We start from the raw sequence: 27,442 nt of genomic DNA, 5'->3' as shown, positions 1-27,442 counted from the left end.
GAGAGGGAGTTTGGGTTTATCTTTGCATTGACACATAAAAAATGATTTGTACCTATTTCTAAATGTTTCTCTTGACGATTTCGATTATGATCCGCGCTTTCGGCTTAGGATCACAATCACCACCTCACGCTTTTTAGTTAAATACTTGGCAATGGGACAAATGATGGAAATGCCTCTTGTGCGTTTACCGAGCTCGGTTTCGCCTCGGATTGGTGAACTTCATTAAAGTAATGATCTATTTTGCCGTGAAATAGGTCTAATTCGGAAATAATCACGATACCAGTCGATTGAAATGTGTTCTATCTTTCTCAGTCTAACGTAGAAATATAGTTGTCTCACTCGCAATTATGGCAATTCAAAGTGACTGGGCCTACGGTTGATTCGCCATTAAAAAAAACTATTTTAGCGTCCGAAATGAAATCTATCAATTCACAAGTGAAGATATGCAAGATATTGTTGAAAATGTGATAGAAAGAGATGCAAATAGTCGCCAAGCATTTCATACTTTATAAATGATGTCTCACAACCCGTCGACACTTCGAATCAGAACCTCACAATTTATTTTATGGTGGAATAGTGGGCTAGATAGAGCTCAATCACCTTTCGTTTCAAAGGGAGCATTCGACCAAACTTGTTTACGGATGTGTGTAAAGCCAAAATTCTTCTATATTGATCTCACAAAATATGTGAGGCAGACTTGTGACCAATCCAGTCGTCTAAAAGTACTGATTCAGGGCACCGAGACCTATTTAACCCACTATTTCCACCATCAGTGAAAATTCCAAAATTGTTTCCTCGTTCACATAATTAAACAAACGAAGTCAATTCATCGTTGATGTACACTTCTCATGGTCAAGGCCGAGGCATCAACTAATTTTGTGTTATCGTAAAACCGAAATGTTTCTCTCAAAATGAATGTGTGTACGATCAATTTGAATGTAGCAATCAATTTCATTTCCCGTTTTAAAACTGGAAAATACGGTGAGTTTTCATATGCCTCATCGGACATAAATTTTGCTAATTAAAGTGCGGATTAGTGTACAACGTTTTTTATGTTACGTTCGTTCCTATTTCACAATCTCACACTCTCTACATACCTGCTTCAGAATAATGTTTATTTTTACAATTCGATTGATCAAGCTAAGGAAAAAGAATTCTTTTCGTTCATGTTCACATGCATCGAATTCAACTATTTTTACAACTTTTATCAAACTTCTTTCTCTGTCTCTCTACCACAAATGAATTAATTTCACCTACAGTGAACGACATCTCAAATGTCTCACTGTCAAATTTTTCTGAGAATTTTATTGTGTCATTGCAAATTCACAATGACATTCTCTGAAAAAAATGACAGTGAGACATTTGAGATGTCGTTCACTGTAATCTCAAATGCTGCTAATTTCGGCTTAGGTGTTTCTATGCAGACATTTGACGTTTGACCTCTATCAAAGTGATGTGATTTGGTGGATAATGTTCGGATGCTGATATCAATTTGAAATTTGCATGATAATTTCACTCATCTGCTATGCGAGGGGATTCTAATTTTGTAAACCAATTTTGCGAGTTTATTTGGTTGTTATTTCTATAATGTCCGTCAGAACATTCCGATTTGTTGCTAAGAATAATGTGTTGTTTTCGATGGAAATAAATATCAAAAATAAGACTCGGTTCAGCAATACAGCAATATTCAAGACGTCATTTAAATACATATCGTTTGGTCCTCGTATGCAAATTTGAATAGAAAAATTTCTTGGCTTTTCAACTAAGATTATAAAGCAAACTGACATTTTTGTGGCATTTTTTTTGTCTTTTACTTTTCGTCATCATTATATTGATCTATAAATACGTTACCCCATTTTTAATTCTGAATAAATAAGTGAAGAACTGAGTAAATCAAAATTTTACACATAGAAAAAAATGTGTTGTTATGTGTCAGGTGGCTGGTATTTTCACATGCCGGCGGTTTGTCACCTTGAAATACATATAATTATTTGTCAAAAGCGAAAAGTAAAGAAAATTGATTAACGTTTTTCCTTTCAAATAGAAAAAAAGAAATGGAAATTGGAAATAAGGCTAATTGAGTTTCAACGTTAAGTAGTTGAGTCTCAATAGCTATACGCATAATTTGTCCAGTTTGCAAAGTAAACGTTGTTGAATAATACGTTTATATCTTACACCAACTACGAAAAATGTAATTTAAAAAAATGAAACTCTCAGTTGACCGTTGATTGTTTTGTCCATCGATAGATGCGAGAGCGGAGACAGTCCTGGAATCCCGCAAATTATAACTTCTTCAGATGGTTTGACACGCATCGCACATATGAAAAACGTTTTGTCCACCAAATACGAAATTCCGACTCGTGCCATTCGCGGCCCGGTCCTCCCGCAAGACTTCACTTTTCTTGGAATTTCATATTTTCTTCCATTGGTAAACAAAAAACTATTTATGTAATAGTTATTTACGTATCGATTGAGGAGGCCGAAAGAGTTACGTATTAAGTTTTGTATGCTTGCTAAGAGGACCGAAAGTAAAGAAATGTCAATTCAAGGGGCGAAAGCGAAAGCTTTCGCCCCGCGAATTGACAGCTTTACTTTCGGCCCTCTTAGCAAGCATACAATAATACTTTTCATGCGTGCGGTGTCATTAACCTTGTTTTCTCCACTGAAATGTCAATGAGAAAATGGTTTTTATTGACGTTCTGTCTGATGACATTTCGTGGAAGAAAATAGAAATTTTCTCCAACGAAACGTCACTTAATTTTTTTAAATGTTACACAACGTGCACATGTAAAACGTTAGTGATCACCTCGGGGAAAACAGAAAATTCCAACTCGAGTGATTCGTTCTTGTCGGAATTTCATATTTTCTCTCCCATCCGGTAAACAAATACAACAATTGCTTCGAGTTTGGGAAACGAAGATAAATTTTCGCAGTTATTGTAACAAAAATGTGTGTGGATCTCATTGGACTTCGTAAATAAATTCAACCAGAGGCATTTTCACGGTTGCAATCGGGAGATTGAATTCTTCTTTACAACATTCGTCCAAATAACTTTCCATCTATTCAAGCTATATACAGGGGACGACAGTGAAATTTAGACATGAATTTACTTGTCAGCTTTTTTCAGAAGGTCGACTCATAGCTTATTCCCTTGAGGTACAATGCAAAAATTATTTTTTATTCGTGAGCTAAAAAATGATTGAGAATTAATTACATTCGCACGTTACATCGTGGTGTCGATAAGACCTATACTCAAAAATAACAGATGCTCTACTGCTCTACCGATTATTTCACGGATGCATTGTCATAATCCACGATATATTTAGGGTAACATTTAAAGTAACAGCTCTGTCAGATAAATCGAAATAATATCTCACGTCACTGGAAGCTGTTCTTTATCATTATATCGCCGAGCTAATTTGAGTTAAAGAATTCGAAAAATTGTATTGGGTGATATTGATGAATGATTCCGGTAAGTACCTAGCCTCAATGTAAGCGGACACATATATTGATTAGATCGAGAGGAACAGCCACAGCACTATACGATTCTATATAGTTTTTAGTTTTGAAATGAAAGTATAAATTTGTCGCAAACGTTGACACGACCGTTGGCTGATATTACCTGAGGACCACATGCAGTTAAATATTTGTTTTTTATTACGAATGGCAAAAGTGTCATCGCGAATTAAAGCTCAATTATTGAAAACACGAATCGGGTATTTGGTATCTTTAGGTATTGGTAATCTCTACGATTTGTCCTCATTACGCGCTAGAAATTCCCAGATGGATTACAAACGTAACTTTAAACCCCTTAGGTCAAAAAAAAAAACCCGAATCAACTTGAAGCGATTAGAATGACACACGAGCCTCGATTATAATATAATTAACGAACATAAAAATTTATGACAACTTACACGTTTCATTGTTAGCCAAACTGATAACTATAAATTCTTCATATTAACTCGTTGTCATCTATAAATCGATCAGTTTTTTGCTAGAGCGGTCGACGAATGGGTATAAGCTAAACGAAAAAATTCTGTAGTAATTGAGATTGTCATACTTTACAGTAAATTTAAAAGAAAGGTTACTCGAAGTGAAGAGAACTGGAAAAGGGACCGCGTGGGGTCGGCAGAAACGTTGCAATTTTGAAATAATCTACAAATTTCAAAGGACCGTTTCTAACACCTCAAAATGATTATTTGTGGCATTACATTTGCGCTCAGCTTGCTGTTCACAATCCACACATCATTTGGACAACTACCACCTGGTTGTAACCGTCAAATCACCGTAAAATTTGGAGACAATTGCTGGGACATTGCTTCTGAAAACAATATATCAGTTGCTGATTTACTTAGATTCAATCCGAAACTAAATTGTAACGCTCTTCGCCTAAATCAAGTCCTTTGTGTATCAGTTGCTGTACGTAAGAAGACCGTTTCTTTTGAACGAAGTGAAGAAATGACGAGCAGCAGAGAGACTCAGACGCACCATTCAGTTTCTTTTACACGAAGTGAAGGAATGACGAACGAAAAACCGACTCAGACGCCAAAATCACAATCCTGTAAATCTGTAACAGTTAAGTCAGGAGATACCTGCTGGTCAATTGCATCTTCTAATGGAATTACACTCGCAAAACTTTTGGAATTCAATTCTCTAAGCTTAAATTGTAACAAGCTTCCGATTGGACAGAGAGTTTGTGTTAGTCAAAATCAAAAAACGAGTACCGACACACAGACACCAAAAGCACCGCTGCCTGAGACGCCAAAGCCACCGCAGGCTCAGAAGCCAAAATCACCACAGATTCAGCCGCCGAATACACAATCCTGTAAATCTGTAACAGTTAAGACAGGAGATACCTGCTGGTCAATTGCATCTTCTAATGGAATTACACTGGCAAAACTCCTGGAACTCAATTCTCTAAGCTTAAATTGTAACAAGCTTCCGATTGGACAGAAAGTTTGTGTTAGTCAGACGCCAAAATCACAATCCTGTAAATCTGTAACAGTTAAGTCAGGAGATACCTGCTGGTCAATTGCATCTTCTAATGGAATTACACTGGCAAAACTCCTGGAATTCAATTCCCTAGGCTTAAATTGTAACAAGCTTCCGATTGGACAGAAAGTTTGTGTTAGTCAAAATCAAAAAACGAATACCGACACACAGACACCAAAAGAACCGCAGCCTCAGACGTCAAAATCACCGCAGGCTCAGAAGCCAAAAGCACCACAGATTCAGCCGCCGAATACACAATTCTGTAAATCTGTAACAGTTAAGACAGGAGATACCTGCTGGTCAATTGCATCTTCTAATGGAATTACACTGGCAAAACTCCTGGAACTCAATTCTCTAAGCTTAAATTGTGACAAGCTTCCGATTGGACAGAAAGTTTGTGTTAGTCAAAATCAAAAAACGAGTGCCGACACACAGACACCAAAAGCACCGCAGCCTCAGACTCCAAAATCACCGCAGGCTCTGACGCCAGAATCACCACAGTCTCAGACGCCAAAATCACCACAGACTGAGACACCAAAATCACAATCCTGTAAATCTGTAACCGTTAAATCAGGAGATACCTGCTGGTCAATCTCAACTTCTAATGGAATTACGCTTGAAGAACTTCAAGAACTTAATTCTCCCGGCTTAAATTGTAACTCACTTGCAATTGGACAGAAAGTTTGTGTTAATCGAAGTGAAGAAACGACACCACAATCGTGTCAATCTGTAACCGTTAAGTCAGGAGACACCTGCTGGTCAATCTCGACTACTAATGGAATTACGCTTGAAGAACTTCAAGAACTCAATTCTCCCGGCTTAAATTGTAACTCACTTGCAATTGGACAGAAAGTTTGTGTTAATCGAAGTCCAACCGGCTCATCGGCTCAGACACCACAATCCTGCAAATCTGTAATCGTTAAGTCAGGAGACACTTGCTGGTCAATCTTCACTTCTAATGGAATTACCATATCACAACTACAAGAATTCAATTATCCCCGCCTAGATTGCAGCAACCTTGTAGTCGGACAAAAAGTTTGTGTTAGTGGAGGTAATTCATCTGATGCAGAAACACTCTCCTGCAAAACAACGAAAGTATACTCCGGAGATACTTGCTGGTCAATTGCTACAAGATATAGTTTGACTTTGGACCAGTTAACGAAATTAAATCCGAAAGTTAATTGTAGCATTTTACAACCGGGACAATTGATTTGCATAGAGAATTGTGATCTGAAGTATCAACCGATAATTTCCCCGAATTGCAAAACAGTTTTTGTTCAAGACAGCGGTCTTACTTGTAAGCAAATTGAAACCGAATTTGGCCTCAAAGATGGAGAAATTGCAAAGTTGAATTCAAATTACGCTTGCTGCGATAATAAAACGACAGTTCTGCCATTTGGACGTCAATTGTGCGTCAAATTGAATGATGAAATACCAACTTGCTCAAAAGAGTATGTGATAATTCCAGGGGACACCTGTTGGTCGATTTGGGTGAGTTATCGATTGTCCGAATGGCAATTTCGTAAACTAAATCCAGACATCAACTGCGATAATTTGCTACCTGGTAAATCAATTTGCATTTCGAATGAAAATATTACTGGTCAAGAATGTGTATTAACGATGGCCGCTCAACCTGGTGATACTTGTCAAACACTTGCACAAAAGGCTGGAATTACCATCGACGCACTGAAAAGTCTTAATAAAGATAACCTGAACTGTGGAAATGTACAAGCACAACAGACTATTTGTATCAGCAATGACCAGCGATTTAAAGTATATGACAGAAATGACGATGGACCTACAAAACAAATGCTTGAAACGACAGTTCGTCAAATTCTTTCCGGTGGAACAGTGAAAAATGAAAATACGATTACACGACTGAAGGGGTACCTTGCAGGCACGGTTCTGCCGGAGGACATCGTACCTGACCTCACCGAAATCCTAAGTACCACTGATGGCAGCAAAATTCTTGATGGCTTAAAAGATAACAAAGATTTCAAAGACTTCAACACCATTAATCAGGACCATCGATCTCAACTATGCAGTTCGCTTACTGCTGGTGCATACAAAACTTGTATTTGTGATACTACCATTCCTTTCATACAGTGTCAAGCCAAATTGTTCCAAATGGGTAAAGAACTGAACAGAAAGCGAAGAGATTTGCAGGACATGTTCCAAAATGTGACAACAGCTGTAACTAAGCATAGACGAAGTACAAGAGGCGCAGTTTCAATACCGGAACCCTTAAAAACTTTCCTCGATCAACTTTGCAAAGGGTGCTTATCCGGTACTGGCTGTATTGAAGTTCGACGTTGTGCAATTGTATTCGTCATACTAGAAGTTTGTTTGGGAGCAGGCTTCTGTGTACCTAATCCATTATCACTTATCAGCTCTAGTGGTCATATTACAGTATCTCAATTCGAAGATTCAAAAGTTGGCGTTGACATTTCCCTATGCATTACGTTTCTTAACGAAATTCTTAGCGCATTCGGCGCTGATGCTTGCATTGCAAAAGCTGGTATCGATTATTTTTATCTGAAGCAACAACTGGCTTTTTCGGGCACTATAAGTCTCTTAGTTGTTCGAGGAATAGTTGATGGACGTGTTCAAGTTGCTGAACCGTTTAGTGAAGGTGTTTATGACTCTGATGCACATGAGCTACTTGATGATATGTGCACTGAGGAAAAGTACCAGTGCAATGATTATTGCCAAGTGAAACCAGGACATGTGTTTGTGGAATATAAAATCCAAGGTTGGTTGTTTGGATGGCATGACATCGCTAAGGGTTCAAAGAATGATCCACCACCGTGCAAACCAAAACCAAAGAAAATTGACCCACCTGAAGCTTCATTAGATCGTATCGTACTTTACACCACTAGTTGGGCACAGTATCGCGCCTTCAATGCAACAGTAGATGGAAAACCCGTAACGAGACCAAACTCATGTAAACCGTACGCTAGAACACCGAAGGACATCGATGCTTCTCTTATCACCCATCTCAATTACGCCTTTTTGGTTATTGATGAGACAACATTTCAATTGAAGAACTTTGAAAAAAATGACGATGAACTTATTGCACAAATGAATGCGCTGAAAGGGAAGAGTAGCCTGAAAACATTGATTTCAATTGGTGGGTGGTCATTTAGTCAAGGTGAGACTGGTTTAGGTGAGGGAACCAAAAAGATATTTTCGAACATGGCAAAAACTCAGGAGGGCAGAGCAAGATTTATAGCATCAGCCGTGGACTACGTCATCCAGCACAACATGGACGGAATTGACATCGATTGGGAATATCCAACAGCTGATGATCGAGACAATTTCACTTCTCTTTTATTAGAATTGCGTAGTGCTATTTCTGCATCAGGTAAAGATATCCTGTTAACGATAGCAGCACCAGCAGGACGAAAGTGGTACTCGAACATTGATCTGGAAAACATCCATCAATTTGTTGATTTTATCAACTTGATGACTTATGATTTTCATGGAGGAAGTTTTGACACAGGAGGCCCTAATGTAAATGCGCCGATTATTGATTGTTCTTGTCCTGAAATAGAGGACATTGAATTAGGACTGGAATCTTACTTGGCTGCAGGTGTACCGTCTGAGAAAATAAACCTTGGAATGGCTACTTATGGACGAACTTTTACGTTGGACGCTGCACATAAAAAATTTAGTGACAAAGATACGTTAAGGAATGGAGGAAGCAAAGGAGCTGGTAAGCAGGGAGTTTGCACTTTGACTCCTGGCGTTCTAGCGTATTACGAAATCAAAGATTTGGTGCCCAACGATAAAGTGGTCATCGACAATACCCTAATGTCAGCCTATGCTCGATACGATTCAGATCAATGGGTTGGCTTTGATACAAAGGAGACCCACAACATGAAAATGTGTTTTGCCAGAAGAAAGCGATTAGGTGGAATCATGATTTGGGATGGTGAAATGGACGACAAACTTGAACTCGTTAAAAACATGAAAGCCAACATTGCCGGTGGCAGTTGTGACAAATTCGTACTTCCAGATTGTCCAAAGTCGAGGAAAAAGCGTGCAGCTATTCGTACGAAGCCTTCGAAACCATCCAAGCCTGCGGCGACTGATAAATGTGACTCATTACCTCCGATTCCAAATAAAGATTCTGCAGCTATGCGATCATGCAAGGGAATTAAATCTGGAGCAATGTGTAAAGTAGTCTGTAAAAAGAATTACAAAGCTACGAAACCCGACGTACTTTGTAGGAAAGTCGGATTGACGAGGGCAGTTTGGGCAACTGATGCAGATTGCGAACTGGATTCTCCAGATTGTGGAGACAAACCTTATCCAATTATTAGAGTAACAGATAGCGGAACAGCAGGAGCAACACTTTACTATGCTAGAATCGATCCTACCATAAAACTACCTATTTGGAGTCTGTACGCACAAAAAAAGTTTTCTACGGCGAATCCTGGTCGGGTGAATGGATTCAAGCAGCACGAATGCTTTAAGAATGGTCAACTTCTCACGTCACAATACAATAATGTTGGCTACCACAGAGGCCATTTAAGTCCTCAAGATGCATTTTCGTTTTCAACGGCAGCCATGAAGGCTACAAATTATATGATTAACGTAGCACCACAAGATGGATCTACAAATTCTGGAATATGGGAAACATTGGAGAGTAAAGTAAAAGATTTTCTGCAAGACAATCCAGGATTCGTGGTGACAGGTCTTTGCACCAAAATAAAATATGTGAGCAAACTTCCAGTACCCGATTGCTATTGGAAAATGATTTGTACAAAGACATCCAAAGGCACCACGACAGTGGGTGTATTCTATCACGAGAACACTCAAGCTGCCGATGCTGAAAGCAGAAGAAAAGAAGTGAAAGAAGTTCGAGATCAGAGCTTTATATTAACGAAAGCCACTGGTGCAGGACGGAGTCTTGCCGATGTTTGGGTCACAGCTGCAAAACTTGCTGGATCAGTGACAGGATTGCCAAGTCCTACAGATTGTGCTGCAAGCTTAACGCTTGGAACTGGTGGTATAAATGGTCTATTCACTGGCACAAGAGGTGTTGGTGATGAAGAAGATTTAACACAGTTTTGGAACGACAATATTGGAAGCGATAAATATGGACGAAAGTGGAATCTTAATTACCCTGTATCTGATCCTGCAGATGATATAGACGAAGACGAAAACGATGAAGATGATGATGGTGATGGTGACGATGACGACGATGTCGATGACGAATTTAAAGGTGCTGGTGGAAATATTCTTAGCGGTAAGAATAGACGTCGTTGCGGTCACGACATCAAATATTAATTGTAATTTGAATGTATGATTTAAAAAAATAATGAAAGAAATTACTTAACGCTGACTATTTTGTTTTCTCTTCAAGGCATTAAGTTGGCTTTTATCGCTGTTCTGGAATTTTTTGTTTCCCAAATAACTAATCTCATGCTCAGTTTCACGGATTCATATGAGTTTTATCGAATCAATTCACAAGTGGTTTGCCGAGCCAAGGAACTTCAGATACCTTCCGGTATTAATGAGATAACTTTCCCTTCGTTATTTGGAAAAAGTACACATCCTTTGTTGTGGTGTTGTAGCGAAATAGTTAGCTTTCGAATGGTAAAGTATTTAGATCAGGTATCTCCAGTTAGAACATGTGGAATTCGAAAAAATACATTTCAACGCTTCTCTATATGAAAATGACGCTACGTTAAAAAGACCTCCGCACTTTCCATTTTGAATTTCGACCGCACTTACGGCGTCAATTTAGTCGAATTCCCTACTACCACAAGACATAATAATCTACATGGTTGCGCTACATTGCAAAAAGTTTTAGCTGAGTCTACCTCTGGATTCTACGAATGAAAAGTGACGCTCAAAGTCACTCAAATCAAATCAGATTTCCATGAAATGAAATGAAAATGTGTGAGACATTATTCCATTTAGTTTTTTCTTCCTCTCTTGTTGTGTTCTTCTCTTGGTGACAAACGACACATTGTATAAAGACGTTTTGACCATCAAACATACTTTCGTCAAGTATTGGCTCGTATGATGTACGCAAAATGTTGTCCGTTGCTTAGCAAAAGGCACTTGCCAATTGGTTATTGTTTTGAAATGCGATACATTTGTGATGCAATTGCATTTATATGACCTTTCACATCACCAGCATAATTATTACGTCACTATGGATTCGGTATGCACCTTGCTAATTAAGACCACATTAGCCTCTGGTTAACAGATCACATTACCGACTGTGAAAACAGCATCGCTTTAATTTTTCAGCGCTTTGAAGAAGAGTCATCATGACCTTTAAGAAACGCACTACTGTTGCGTCGAATAAAATATCCTTCTTTTCCTATAGTCACACAAACGACCCATATAATTGTCATCTTGATAAGAGTTTATAAATATGTGCAAAAACTAAAAACAATTTTCTTATTAAAAATATCTCAAAATGTTGAAGTTAATTATAGAACAAAAATCATAAAATATTTCTTCGGTCTTGAGACATCGAAAAGATGTGTTACATAAACCGATTATACGTTTAAAATTAGTTTCGTCGTGATTGCATATAGGTATCTAATGAAATTATAAGATGTTGTATTGTTGTTGACGTTATTATTCGTCTGAGATGTCGAAAGACACTAGTTTTTTTTTTGCGCTGCTATAAAACATCTCATCTTCATAGAACAACTTGAAAATAAAATCTCGAGGCGATATAATTACGACCTCTACATTGAGAAAAGAGAGGGAGGAATTGAACATTCGGATTGTAAAATAGTATGTTGTGTTACAAGTATTGTAATGTTGATTTTTTCAGCACTAGACCCAAGTTTTCCTTACGAGCGGAGCGAGTAAGGAAAATTGGGTCGTGTGCTGAAAAAATCTCATTACAACACGTGTAACACATCATGCTTTGTGCCAACCGAGAATTGAAATAGACAAGAGCACAAAAAATCATAATTTTCATTGTAAACAATCACTCTTCAAATTTGATCGATCACATTGCTTTGCATTTTCTCAAACGAATGCTGTAACAACTCATACAAATTCCATATCAACACTGCTTTGAGTGTTGTAATATCACATCAAACGGATGCTGAAATAAGTCACTTTACAACACTAAAATGAGTGCTGAAAAGAGTCGTATTTCAATTCTCGGTGGCACAAAGGTAAATTATTACCCTAGTCATTCTTTAACATTTGAGAAACGGTAAGTTTATCGCATATACTCACTGAATCTGTTACGTTTTCGAGTTAAATGCAAAATCTTTTACTTCTGTAGTTTAAGTAAACATAACTGAAAGTGGGAATCGACATTTTCAACTTTGGAAATTAATTCCTAAGTAATCAAAGGCGGTCAACGCAGCCTCCTGCTCTATTTCTCTGTTGGCCTTGGAACAAACCGTTTATATTATTGACCAGGGCGTCAAAACACTTTCGAAAAATTACTTCTTTTGATCCAAACTTGTAAACAATCTTTTATATGTCTTTGTGTTGTAACATTATCCTGTCACATACGGCTATTCATCTGTCATCCATAACGACGACAAAAATAATGACAAGCTCTGGGTAATATGGTCCATCATATAGTAAAATGCATGTAAAAAAAATGAAGTAAAAGATTTTAAATCAATAGATTGACTTTGATCGATGGAAGTAATAGACCCAATAATAATACTGGTCAAATGCATGTCGTCTGTAACAGGTTATGCATCAGCTCGGAGAGGGAGTTTGGGTTTATCTTTGCTTCGACACATAAAAAATTATATGCACCTGTGTCCAAATGTTTATATAGACGAGTTGGATAATGATTTGCGCCTTCGGCTTAGGATCACAATAACCAACTGGTCAAAATAAGCATTTGGAAACAGGTGCATAATATTTAATATATATTCTTCATTGTCTTTAACATGTCCTTTGCTTTTTAATGCGCAAGTGACGTATAATTGATATGTCAGCCTATAAGTTGTAAATTGTAAGTCGCCTCTTCATACAAGAAGTTCTGGAAAGCTACTTATAAGTTCCAATTTATAAGTTGACTTATAAATTATACGTCATTTGCGCAAACTTTCCAATCACTGGTCATGACTGAAACAGGATTAGTGAAGATTGCACCATGTCATGTAAACAGCCGAGTATATTTTGAGAATTGTGTAGTGTGCAACCGCCTGTCATTTCTCGTTTTGATAAAATTTTCAGAACGTTCTGAGGAATGTTTATTTCGTTTCTTTTCTAAATACTTAGCAATACTCTAGAACATCAAAACGATTAAAAAAAAAGCGCTAGAGGTTGCGTAACACCTTTGAAGTTTATGGAGTTTACGGACAGAAACTCATCGTACCGCATAGAAACGCATCACATCGCATAGAAATGCAGATATCTTCAAGGGCGTTGCGAAACATCTTGAAATTCTCAACAATATTTTTCAACGTGGTGAATAGGACTAGTAAAAAGTTGTGAGTTGTTCTTTTTGCTGCTCTACTATTTGTCTCATTACCTCTATTCCATGCTAGGACTGGCTCTAACTTCAATCCTGAAAATCTTTAATGCGTACTTTAATTTCTTTCATCCATTTCGTCTTTTCATCCGTTTCTGCACATATTTTCCGTAGACCACAATGCTACACTTGGATATAGGAGACTCCTATTAGGAGTGGAGTAATAATCCACTGGAGTATACATTGAGCATTAAACACGACGTTGATCAGTCTGAATATGTGTGATAGATTTACATGAATCAGAAAAACACGCTTTACATTTTATTTATTGAGCTTCCATTGAAGAGTCCCATTTTAGGCTCAGATCAATTGAGAATGAAGCACATGATTAGAATTTTAAATATTTTTATTTTCAGAGGACAAACGTAGCAAGTTTCTTATTCAATCGCTTCCTGACCGTTTTCCTTTAAAATGTATTATGAAATTGTTGCCGTATTTTGTAACAACAATTTCGAACACGGGTCAGTTTTTTTAAAAATAAATTTCTTTTTTCGAAAATAAAATATTCAGAGAAAGAAAACAACAATGAAATTTCGTTCTAATCAAATCTTTCACGTTTTTGCAATTTAATAAAAACATTTTAAGATTTCATGTTATAAAAAAAACGAAGCAAAATTCTAAAAAGATAAAGAAATTAAAAAAAATCCGAAAATCCGTGTATTTTCCATTTAACTGAAACCGCACGTTATTATCCAACAGAAGATATAATAAATAATGTTTTCACATTTAAGGTTTAGTTTTAGAAACGAATTATTGGCACGCGGCCAGAATTTATGTTAATATTCTGAATACACACAACGCGAAAAAAAAACCGTTTGTATGTAATGTTCGAATAGTCAGTGGCGTTAGTTTTAATTATTGTTATGTATATAAAAATACGAGCCAGCACAAGCTTGAATGGTTAGAGAGAAACCATTTCCAACCAGAAAAATTGAAAATACAAATTTTCTTATGATTTGGCATACTCACAGCTCATAATATGAGTGTACTTGTGGAACAAGTTCTTTTATGCATTTATTTATACAATTCCAGATTGCTAAAAAATATACTCACCGAGTTGTAAGCTGGATGTAAATAGAAAATAAGTGAATTTTGAACTAATTATTTTCCTTTCAATCGAACAAACGTTTTTAGAATTATTCGAAATTTTTTCGATTTTGAAAAGATTTCTCGTTCCACTAAGGTATTACATTTTCACATTACTTCGTTGGACCTTGTGAGATATTGGTAGACTTTGTCGGTTTTATTATCAAAATTTTCTCACTTTTCTGAAATATATTGGTAGTCCCAGGTTCCCAGGTGCCAAACATTTGGTATTGTCGAGGGATTCTTTTGAAAAACAGCCTACCCAAATCGAACGCATTTACTAGTAGAATTTTTTATATGTGCCTAGAAAGGACCCTAGAAGCCAAAACCACTTTCGAAAAATTTCTTCGAAGCTTGTGTGGCTGGTGTAAGGTGAGCAAAAACCGAAAAATTTCAATTTTCTTACAAAAATTTCTCCAGTTACACGAGCCGTACAGGTTCGTGTGGGGTGTCATTAGAAAGGTAATCACATGTACTATTGAGCCGAATATGGACTTATTGGTTTTAAAAATCATCCACACTGAAATATGTGCAGTTGAAGTTTTCAACCGAAGACTTACACTGTTCTTACAGAAATTTCTTGAGGTACACAAAACGTACATGGTTGTGTGGGGTATCATTTGAAAGGTAATTTTATGTGCTTTTGGGCCAAATAGGGTTTTATGTGGTTTGGATGCATATGCGATGAAATGGAAGTTGAAATGTTTAAGTGCCCATATTTCACCGCATATGCAATCAGCCTAAATCTTTTAGGAATTAAAAGTCCGCGACTAAATCTTTAAAATGGAAAATAATTGAATGTTCAAAATTTATCATGTGCCTGATGAGGCTGGAGCTCACATGCAGCACACTGTCGAGAATCTTTATACTGAGCCATTGCGTTCTTTATCCTGTCGGAGTTTATTTCGAATCGTTGTTACAGAAAACCAATCCAAGTGGAACTAAAAATAAAAGATCCAAAGTAATCCCAATCGGACCTAAAATTTTAATTCCAAACTTTCGTCCGTACAACATGAGATACGTAATGTGTGGAATACCATTATTGTCAAAATTTATATTTTTTATACAAAACAACACCATCTCATCAAAGAAAAGCTCATCGTACAAAGATCATTGAATTTTAGAATATCGAGCATTTTCAAGAACCGATTTCCTAGCTTATATCTTCTGAACTAGGAATGGTGGAGGTCGTAGCTAAAATTCCTTTATGTAAGTGATGATATTTGTAACTTACGCAGCCTGTGTGCAATGTCGTTTGAACGTATTTTATCGCACTAGTCCGATAAAGTATTTGCAAGGCGTTTCTAAGATTATCTTCGGCTTCGCCTCTGATTGACAATTTGACATCTGCTGCGATAATATACCTCCATACGATTCTTGTTACATAAATAACTATTAAAAAACTAGTTTTACTTCAAAAACTCTATTTTATATTCAGAAATCAAATGTACATTTTATTACAAAATCGATCAGCAACGATCATCATAAACACGAAACACCTTTATGAGATTTTACATACGTGGTAGCACCAAACATTTGAGGTACTTCCTGAGTATACCTTTACGTAGCATGATGGGTTAGGACACGTACATGTAGCGAAACCAAAAACGCACGAATTGGTGTTACTCATTGGGCAATATGCAGCAGCAGCATAGCTGACCAGAACAGTTGTCAACAGGAGAACGAGAAATCCACAATGTTTCATTTTACTTCACTTTTTCTTGCTTATCACTTTAGTACTTCTGTATCACTGTAATGTGAATGAACCGTTGCTTCGGAATGATCTTTCTTTTATATCCGAATTCTTGAGATTACAGATGTGCAAAACAAAATAAAAATTTAATTCCGGTACGGTGTCTGCAGTGACAATTTCATCTTAAGTTTTATTTATTTATTATCATTCCTGGAACACACCAACGAGAGGCACATGAATTAAAACAATTTAAATAAACAATTGATTGTACAAAGACGAGCAATAAAAAGTGTTTTCGAAGAAATCGTTGCCTATAAATAGGTTGTGTTGAAATGTGGATTAAGGCAATTTCAAAGTTGGTTTAATTTAAGTACCGAGTACACACAGTGCATATCACCAGATAAATTTAAATACATTGCAAAAATAAGTACTTTATCAGTTAAGGTAGAAGTTAGACGAAGCATTGCATACGATACTGGTTATCTCCCTTTACATATACCGTTACTCACAGTATTGATCAAATGTAGCTTGAGCTTAAAGTACTAAGTTAATTAAATAGTTTGAGTTCAACTTATTACATGAAGATCCATATTCGAATAAAATAGTATCTTTTATAAACTCACATCAAAGGAAGTAGTAGATCCTGTATTAAACTGTTGATATGGATTCCATTCGTGAAAAGTTAATCTCCATTTACTTCGCTAAATAAATACGATGAAATAGGCCGAGACACGCCGGAAAGAGTTTTAGGCACACAAGAAAAGAAAAAACAATCCAATTGGTAGAGTGTTTACATTCCATATTTTCCAGAACCATATTTTTGACTGTGCTTTTGAAAGCAAAAACTTGCTCAATGTGCCCACTCATCAGAATTACTTTTTGCCTAATGCATAGCCCCGAAGCTTTGGGCTGATGTAAGTGAACTCTGTCAGTATAATTGAGAAACTAGGATCAATAAATTTTACGTGACTTGACGAAACAGAAAAATATCCAATTTTGATAAGTATTTCTAAGATAGTTTCGTGGGGAGTAAAATTACAACAAAACCCCTTTTTAGACCCGTACGAAGTCTTATAGGTTTACGCATACGTTTGTAACACGTCGAATTGGACTCCCTGAGTAAGGGGAAATCTATTGTGGTTGTCTAGAGATGCCAAATCCGCGAAAAAAAAGTCCGTCCATCCGTCTCTCCGTTCTCTAACTTGAGTAGAACGCATCCGATTTTGAAAATTCTTTTTTTCCCCGTTTGGTAATGCCAAAAGAAAGGATAAGTTCGAAGATGGCTGATTTTGGGCCCAATAATGGCTTTAGGGTTTTTCGAAGATATCTCAGGACATTAGTAAGTGTCACGTCAAATGAAAGGTATTTACAATACCGATCGATAAAAAAAAGTTTATGGAAATCGGATAACCGACTCGTGAGTTAGACCCCTTGGTGTGAACCAGGTACAGGGCGCCAAGCAGTTTTTGCTTGTAGGTCGGCCAAATTTGAAACGATTTCGACTGTTTTTGCTTTATTCGATAGGTATTGAAAAAAAAAGTTTTGGAAATTCGATTCACCAGAGCGTGAGCTAGGTCTCTTGGAGTGAGTTCTTATCCGGCTACTTGGCCGTACAGTGAACTTGAAGTATTTTGTTAATATCTCGAGTAAATTTTGACCGAATCTGATGAATTTTTTTTGTTGTAAAGGTATTAACGAATGTAAAGCGTCAGTAGTATTTCCGGTCTCATAACAAAATGGCTGCCGGCGGCCATATTGGATTTTAGTAAAAGTGATATAAAGTTGGAAAAATTGTACTTAGAGAGTTTCTGTTAACATGGAAATAATTTGTTATGTGTGTGGGGTGGCATTCCATATATGGACATCTATATATGACTATATACAGCTATATAATAGCATATTCATCTGTGAAATGTTTATTTATAGTAAAATGTAGGTAAATATAGCTGTTTAAATAGGAATTTATGAAAGTTGATTTCGTACGATGCTACAGTGAACGACATCTCAAATGTCTCACTGTCAAATTTGTCTGAGAATTTTATTGTGTCATTGCAAATTCACAATGACATTCTCTGAAAAAAATGACAGTGAGACATTTGAGATGTCGTTCACTGTATATTGCCTCCGGCAATTTATTTGTATATGATACCAAGGCAAAGAGTGGACAATGTAAGTGATTTTAAAGGACGATTAGCTTTTCAGTAGAGAAGAGTATGAAGTAAGAGAAATAAAGAGTTTCACACTAAAAGCTTTTGATACGAATTGGTGTTTCGTACGGGTCGGCGTTAGCTATGTTTTAATCAATCTAATTTTATCTGAATATTGCCTGGAAACCTTTCACGTGATTTTATAAGTTTTAACCTGACCTGAACAGACCTAAAACCTAAAATATAACAGTTTTGTCAACTTTGTCGATTTTGTTGAAAATTTCAGGTAAACATGACAGGTTTCAGAAGTTTTCAGGTTCAGTTCAGGTTTCTTCAAGGAAAACACCTGAAACTTCAGGTCATACAATTTCTTGGCCGCTGTGTCGACCTTTTCCGAGCTTTACTTGCTTGTAATATTTTCCGACTCCTCACCTCAAACCAAGTATTTCGACAATAATTTCGTTTCTAATTATTTTTGTAAGTTCGTAAACAAATCGTTTTAATTGCAACGCAAGGTCTCCCAACATGACTATTACATACATCGTTGCTCAATTTCTCATTTATAGATTAATCTGTAAACGAAATTCTTTGGCATTTAATTCAGTCTGTATTATGACTTTCTTCTTCCATTTTTATTTATAGAAGAGAATTATACGAAAATTATTAAATAATTTTCAAAGTGATGTAAAATATGAAACGGTTGTGTTGCACACAAAACATCCATTCGCGGATTCCTGTATATATGTACTCAGATCATCAGAAGATGTGCATAAAGATGAAACGAAATAAAACCATTAAATTCTATTATTGCATTTTAGTCGAAATATGCAACAACAACAGCGAAAAATTGTGAGTCATTTGAGATTCACAGAAATTAGTAACGAATTCAATCCATTTTATACGAATCTAAGAACTGCACACATAACGTATGCTTACTTATACCACGACATCCATTTACATGGCAGCAGTGGTGCAGTCAAATTCTTTCAATTAGGCAATAAATAAAATTTAGTGTGATATGGCTGATGGTGGCTACAATCTTCAATATATATGAAGCGTGAGAAGCGCTAGAAACTATGATATAGGCACGAATCAAGATAGTCTGAAAGCGAGTGGATTGGTTACACATGAAAGTAAGATGTTTCCTTGACATAATATGTGGCCAAATTGCTCAAACGGTGTTGTTAAGGCACAAGTTAAGAAAAAGATTTTATGACATCGAGTGCAAAGTACTTTATTAGGCTCTAGATGTGTAATACACATCGTGAGCCTAAAAGAGTACTTTGCACCGAGATTCATACGACATTTTATGCAACAGAGGCATCTAAAGTTATTAACTATTAATAAAGATTTAGCTGTGCTTTGATCTTAGAGTTGCTTGACTTGAGTTTTTCTTTTAATTTACTATAAAATACAAATGCAGCAATGGCGGTCATCTGCTATCGATAACAACGTCGATAATAAACGATTAGATCACTCTAATGAGGTATTACATATCAAAATTTCTGCTAACACCAACGAAGTAGAAGTTTTTGTTTTGATGAGGTGCAAATAGGGACTCTTTTTAGGAAAACAATTTCCCATATTTTCTTGAATTTTCCCCAATTTTCTTGCAAAAATCTGGAAAATTTAGGAAAATATTTTCTCAAAAATAGTCCATCTAGTTGCTTACATCATTAGAAGTAGTAGACACGATAATTACACTAATGATATGCTTGGTGTCTGTGAAAGGTTTAGTCGAAAAACTTAATGCTCGCATAGATTTATAATAGCTAAGGTAACAATCACTTGCGCTGCTTTGTTTAAGAGGTTCCGAGCGTACGCTGAAATTGTAGCATACATTTCTGCGTTTCGAAATTTTTGATCGCTGATATCTTTTTACGAGAGCCCTTTTTGAAAAATGTACGACCACATTTTCGAGTAAAAATATGTCAGCTTTGAATAAAAAATAAAATTGTCTGTGAACGGTTCATGTGCTTTGAGAAAACTGTACCGAAGCCCCAAATTTGCATCAAAGGTACACTTTTTTCTTAAAAAAAAAAAGAAAGTTCTTACTGTATCTAAACGAAAAGCGCAATCAATTAAGATCATTAAATGGAATTTCGATTATTGTTCTAACATGAATACTTTCAGCACAAGACTGTAACTCGTTTCCTGTTACAAAATCGTGCATTTGTGGAAAACGATTGATAACGATCAACCTACAAATTTGTTGGTTTCCATACTTCTAATCATTCGAAATACTGAACGTATGAGACGGGTGTAAAAGCGGCTCAGCAGAAAATCGAAAGTCTTTTTGCGAAAAACATTTTCTAGCATTATAAATGTAGGTAAAGAGAAAAAATCGCCATTGTTCTTATTGGTTTGGCAAATCGTGTGTTCTACAATGAATGGTGTATTTTGGTCCGTCTTCTTTACTAGCAAATATATATAACGTTAAAGCGGTCAAGAATGCGTTTATTTAGCTTTGAATTACATGCTGGTTACCAGAATATCCACACAGTAGTGTACCATGAATGTGTTATGTTCATTTCAGTGATTTTATATTTATAGAACCGACAAGAAGAAGTAAAGTAACATTTCAAGTAGCGAGCATGTTGAAAACTCAGTTTTCATTTCAATATTAGAGACGATACGATTTCTGAATAATCTGCATTCTCAAACGGGCGATAAACATTTCAGATTTTTGTGGTCGACATAGATTTTTGTTCGTTTGAGAATATAATTTTGCTTTATATGCATCATTTACGTTTGTTTGTTCTTCATATTACGGTTAAATGGATTGATACTTCCTGCTCAATTTTTTTTTTTTTTTTGAAATATCCAGAACAGATTCGACTAGAGGAACTAATTGTAAATTGTAGTCATTCCAATTCTGATGTGTGTTCATTTAAAATGTCATTTCTTTGTTAAACTTGTACTAAACCGAAGTAATGTTTGTAATTTATTGTGGTTCGAATAATTTTGCTATTTTGCATCGAACAAATCAATTAGTTTATTGAAAACTTACAGTTGTGGCGATATTATGATGGATAGTTAAGTTAATACCTCTTAGCACTTGGCTTTAAACCTTTACAGGGAGAATATCACAAGAATATCCAATCTATTACTTCTTTTGATATATGCATTTCGGAAAAAGTTTTTGCAAAATCTTTTACTTCATTTGTTTTAACATACATTTCGATATATCATACCACGTTAGACAGAGTTTATCGTTTATTTTTGTCTTCACTGTCTGTAACAGATGAAATAGACGCCTAAAAATTACATTTTCGAGATGAGCCTCTATTGGAAAAAACGTTGTATATAACTCGATGATAAATGCTTTTTTAGGCACACGATGTGTATTGTCCCAATCTAAACATCTAGTGCCCAAAAAAGCATTTATCACTCGGTTGAACAAATAAGTATTTTGGAATATTACAGCTTTCGATGAACGACTCTCTTTACGTCACTTTTGTTGACAACACGCGTAACGATGAGGATCAGATAAAACTGAAGAACATGTGAAATATTTATTTGAACTTTGTGTGGCACAAACGAAGCAAGTGAAGCAACGTTTTTGAGTATACATAGGTCTTCTTGAATTTGAAGATAATCTTTGCATCCTGGTCCAAACATATGCCGTGGTAGTGTTACATAGTCCAAATCATAGTCCAAATTTTGGATTACCCTCAACAGAGGGATATATCGGGATAAACGGTCTTATCGTTCTAGGCAGATGACTTCTGCAAGCATAATAAAGTAGTAAATGCAACTCGGAAAATCGTTTTCTAAATCGTGTGAACTTCACACTTGCCAGAAATAAATTCTCTTAGTGTCAAAACCTATTACCTTACATTCTCCTCGAGCCAAGAAATTACACATAAAACCCAGAAAATGCTCAAAAACATAATTTTTAAACTTCTTGTCTCTGACCAATTTTATTCTGAGTGCATAGACAGAGGTTAACTACATAAGGTAATGTGTGCAGCTCTATGTAATAAGCTCAGTAGGACATTAGTCAAAAGCGACAGTTCAGGGAAGAAAATGTGTATTTTCTACCCTCTGAAAACAAGAGGGAAGAAACTAACATTTTCCCCAAAATGGTCATCAGACAAAACGTCAAGAAAACGTCCTTTTACCATGGCCACTGATAGTGATATATTAAAGGTTGATGAACTAGATTTTTCATCGGATTTTGCAACAATGATATTATTTACCTTGAACTCTTACATACTGATGGTGTCAATGTCTTAGCGTCAATGTGGAGCATTTATTGTTTCATCTGAGTGACTTTCCCCATTACCTGTGGTTTAGCTTTCTTGTTAAATGACAAAGCACAATTTCATCAAAAGCTTTGTATAAAATAACGATCATGTTTGCAGGTCTTTCAGATTTTTATACTTACGGCAAAAATGATTAATAGTACGAACTACGAACGATTTACGAATTAATTAAAATTTGTTTGAATGTTCGATATTTTGCCAAATATTTAATGAATGATCAAAGACATATTACAGATCAGAGCCAAAAGTGAACATTGAATTTTGTTTTTTTGTTTGTTTGATGAATTCATTTAGAAATTCTGACATGCGGTTAATGCTTGCATACTTTCACAGGGCCGCAGGTAGAGCGTCTGGGTAAATAATTAACATGGCACATCAAGCATGTGGTACCCTAAATAGAGTACTGTAACAGGACAGTGTATCAAACCAATTTTGGCACTGTAAACAAATGTGTAAAAAAAAATCCATACAAAAAAGGGCTTCATTTGGCAGCTGTCATTAGGAGCACTTTTGCTTGAAGTGCGTTGGTCACAGGCAAATTGGATTGAGAATTATGTGTTGCATTAGTGGCAAATTGATTTTTCCTTTAGGTATAATAAAGACTATTTGCACCCGAGTGCAAATAGCATTTTCATGCTTCGGGGCCGAAAATGAGTGAAATTTTTCAAATATTCTGCCCTTTGCATGAAAATTCACATGAGTTCCTGTTCGTCCAAGACAGATACACAAATGACTATTTACATACCATTTTTATATGTACAGTGTAAGTCAACCGAATACAGTTCTGCGTACGGCTGAAGCAAATTTCGGTGTGAATTCGGTTGAATTTACCTGTACTTCAGCGGAAGATTTAAAAAAAAATAATTTCGTGAAATGTGCACTGAAAGAAATGAGGAAGGAAAATAAGAACAGAGCGCCTCTTTACTGAAAGGTGTTCCCGATCTGTCTTCTAACACTTTGTCAGTTTCAAAAAGATAATTCTTTCAGTGTTTCGTATCACAAATATTTAACAATCAATCAACGAAACATAAAATAAACTTTCCGCAAATAGGTTTTTTAATGCAAAAATATGTTTAGCTTTTTACATTTTTAAAATTTTAGTTATTTTAATGAACGAAACGAACACGAAAAATCCAAATCTAAAAATGAGAAGTAAAATGACTCAGTCTCGATGTAAAAATAATAATTTTCTTCTCAAATATAATTGTGTGTCGAAAGCTTTTTCACATATATAACGGCGTACACTAGAAAAAAAAGAAGAAAATCCCACACCGGTTGCAGTTCTGAATTCTTTCTTGTTTTTCTTTTCAAAAACTAAATTCTTCATAGTTGAAGAAATCAAAGCTCGAACGAAGAAAAATCATTTCAACATTATTAGATAGACACCAGCACCAAATGAAAGGTATGCGAATGTTACATGTGTGTGGATGAGAGAGCTCATTCAAAATATAGAAAAAAACGAATGTGAAACCTGTAGTTATATTTATAAATATTTTCCGAAAATTTTCTTTCATTTTTTTTTTTTATTTTTTTCAGTAAAATATTTTTTTTCTTTCTACTGCTCGCCTAACCGAATTGTGTGTGTACAAAAAGATCCACATTGTATGACGATTGTTCGCTGTATGGCTGAGAATTGTGTGAATTTAGTGTATTTCGTTCACTTGTTGTATCGTCACTCCTCTAGCCATATTCGGCAAGGAATGTAATTATTTTTATCTCGTTCTCTCATCAATCTTAGTTTTTTTTTGAATCACAAACGGTGCGAAAACATTCACCATTCAGCTTTGCTAATCAGAAGAGAATTGAGTTAATTGTTTATTTATTTGACCGTGATCGTGGGCTCATTTTATGAAGATAAAGGAAATACGTATTGACCATGTCCGCAGAATTTTTAATAAGAAATCGTTCAGAAACGGTTGTTAGGCCACTATGACCAAAATAAGCGATGAACTCTGGTTTGCATTTTACTGACGAGTATAATTTGTTATCAAGGATGTTACATCTTTCGGTCTATGCGTGTCACTTCGAAATGCAACTTGGTGTGAGGAATGATTCTTTGATATCTATGATGTGTATTATCGAGAGTTATGAGCAGTGCCTATATTCGTGAAAATATTTTCACGAATTTTCTCAAAGTTTCGCGATTTTATCAAATTTTCACAAAAAACTTTTTGCGAAAATTCACGAAAATTTGAGAAATTCGTGAAAATTTGAGAAAATTCGTGAAAATATTTTCGCTAATATAGGCACTGGTTATGAGTACTCGAGTTATACGAGTGCCTCGACGAGTGCTCGACTTATGCTAGTGGATGAGATACCAGCACTCGAGTTTATACCAGCGCTCGAGTTATGCCAGCGCTCGAGTTATGCCAGAAAGTTATGCTAAGAAAGTTTACTCGAGCTACGAACGTTTACACGAGGTACGAACGTTTACTCGAGCTACGAACGTTGACTCGAGCTACGAACGTTGACTCGAGCTACGAACGTTTACTCGAGCTACGAACGTTTGCTCGAGCTACAAACGTTTACTCGAGCTACGAACGTTTGCTCGAGCTACGAACGTTTACTCGAGCTACGAACGTTTACTCAAGTTACGAACGTTTACTTAAGTTACGAACGTTTACTCGAGCCACGAACGTTTACTTGAGCCACGAACGTTTACTCGAGCCACGAACGTTTACTCGAGCTACGAATGTTTACTCGAGCTACGAACGTTTGCTCGAGCTACGAGTTACGAACGTTTTCTGGGAACGTTGGCTGCGAATTTTTGCTCGAGGTACAAACGAGTGCTCAAGTTACAAACGAGTGCTCGAGTTACAAACGAAGAAATGTTCGTGAGTGCAGATCTTCGAAAAGTAGACAGCTACGCTACAGAGTAAAGCTATCACATAAATTAAAATCGGGAAGTTAGCGCAACCTACCACTGCAATGGTTTAATTTTGTAGTCGATTTCAATAGGCAACAGTTCCGTTCATGATAGACTTTCTCGATATTATTTTCTATAAAAACCTTTCACCCTTCAAAATCGTAAGATTTTCTGGTTCAGAAACAAAATTTAAAATTCCTTATTCCCGGTCAACAAGTGTTGTACATACTACATACACACGAGTTGTCCATCTATAAATAAAATCCCAAATAATAATTCGATATAAAATTGAATTGAAAAGTTTTTTTTTCTTCAGGCAGAATTTTAAAAATAAACTTTTTATTTTGTATAGACGCGTCTCCTTGAATCTAATTTCTTCTTTGCGTATCTCATCTATTCGCATTGTTATTTTAGGTTGATGTGTGACTATTTTTCCTATGCTCATTCCGATTACCTACATATTATGATTCAGAATTGGATATAATTGACTTGGGTGGTTATATAATTAGATTTCAACCGAAATGAAATGTGTATTATTTCCTCGTGAATTGGGGATTTGAAAGGAAAGTTACGAAAGTTGTGTATGCAAGGCTCGCATTGCAAGCAGACTGGAAATCAGTTTTGATATCATTAAATGCTGTTGAGACAAACCACAAACAATTTGCACAAACCAATAAATCTTTTTAAAAAAAACCATTCAATTTCATATTTTTCAAGGAAATTAAACGGCTATTGACACCGTGATTTGTGGACGAAAAAGCTGATCTATAATTATTTGGGAGACGTGGGAACAGTGATTAACGGTATGACATTTCGAATACGGCAACTGGCGGCTCATCGACTTTACATGAAACACTAATCAAGGACCCATTAGGAACTTCTGCATCTAATCGAATATCAGATCCGTGATATTGATATATCATCTGTTATCGACTCCAACGACAGAATAAGCGATGATATTCTGTTCATATGGTCTTATACAGCAAAATATATGTTATAACGAATGAAGTAAAAGATTTTTTTATCAAACAACAGGCAAAGATTAAATCTGTTACTTCATTTGGTTTAAGTATCGCCTAGTCTTGCAAATCTACCATTTCATCGGTTTAATTTACGTTTTTCTACATAAGAGACCACCTCGCTTATTCTTATCGTCGTTGTCGATAACAGATGAGCACTAAAGGGCTGTTAGAGTCTGCTATAATCTACATCTAGCCCTACGTCGATTCTCAATTTCAATTTATTACATGCAAACATCAAGGATTACTCCTAATATAAATGTTTAGAAGAACAATAATACAGATAATTATAAGTACTACAAAAAATGAAAGAGTGAAAAACAAACAGTGAAAAGAAGAAATGCCTCAACTGCCTAAAATTAATAACAAAACGAAATGTGCCATTAAAAGCTCTTATTCAAATACTTATAACATCACTAATTTTCCGGATTCTGATGTTTGAAAAATTGGACTGAAATGGTTCTGTTCGTCAGTCATTGAATTGCATCACAACCAATTCTGTCAAAGAATCAAAATTGTGATATCGTTTGACGATATACAGAGGGGCAAGAACGAACAAGATAAAGTCTCAATAGAACTCTCAAATTTTTAATAGTTTTTGCACCACTTTAAATTTCGATCTGCACACAGATTGTCGTTGCAATGTCACCGAACCACAATTAAATTTTAATAAATTAAATGTTCCCTGTTAACAGAGTTCTGCTTGGTAAGTCCAACGTAGCTATTAGCAAGCATTTTGTTTTACTTTTTATATATAAAACAATTTTTTAGAGACGAATATTCGAGCTGAGTGCAGACATCTAGCGATTGGTGGCACCGATACGAATAGCAAAACGCACAGACTTTTTTGTATTTTCGTAATTTAATTTATTTTTATACTCTTCTT

The 27,442-nt window shown here is 35.9% G+C and overlaps 1 protein-coding gene across 1 annotated transcript; it reads left to right on the top strand.

Moving 5' to 3' along the window:
- Window positions 1–4,174: 4,174 nt before the first annotated feature.
- Window positions 4,175–10,307, top strand: LOC119078657. Its single transcript, XM_037186255.1, has one exon. It carries the CDS (start codon window positions 4,192–4,194, stop codon window positions 10,285–10,287), a length of 6,096 nt encoding a protein of 2,031 aa, XP_037042150.1. The 5' UTR covers window positions 4,175–4,191; the 3' UTR covers window positions 10,288–10,307.
- The last annotated feature ends 17,135 nt before the right edge of the window (window positions 10,308–27,442 follow it).

The sequence above is a fragment of the Bradysia coprophila genome, unplaced genomic scaffold, assembly GCF_014529535.1.
Source record: "Bradysia coprophila strain Holo2 unplaced genomic scaffold, BU_Bcop_v1 contig_297, whole genome shotgun sequence".
In the NCBI taxonomy this organism is placed as follows: Eukaryota; Metazoa; Arthropoda; class Insecta; order Diptera; family Sciaridae; genus Bradysia; species Bradysia coprophila.
This window is presented reverse-complemented; position numbering and strand designations above follow the sequence as displayed.

Coding starts and splice junctions, on each gene's coding strand:
- LOC119078657 (XM_037186255.1), top strand. CDS start 4,192: ATGATTATTTGTGGCATTACATTTGCGCTCAGCTTGCTGTTCACAATC.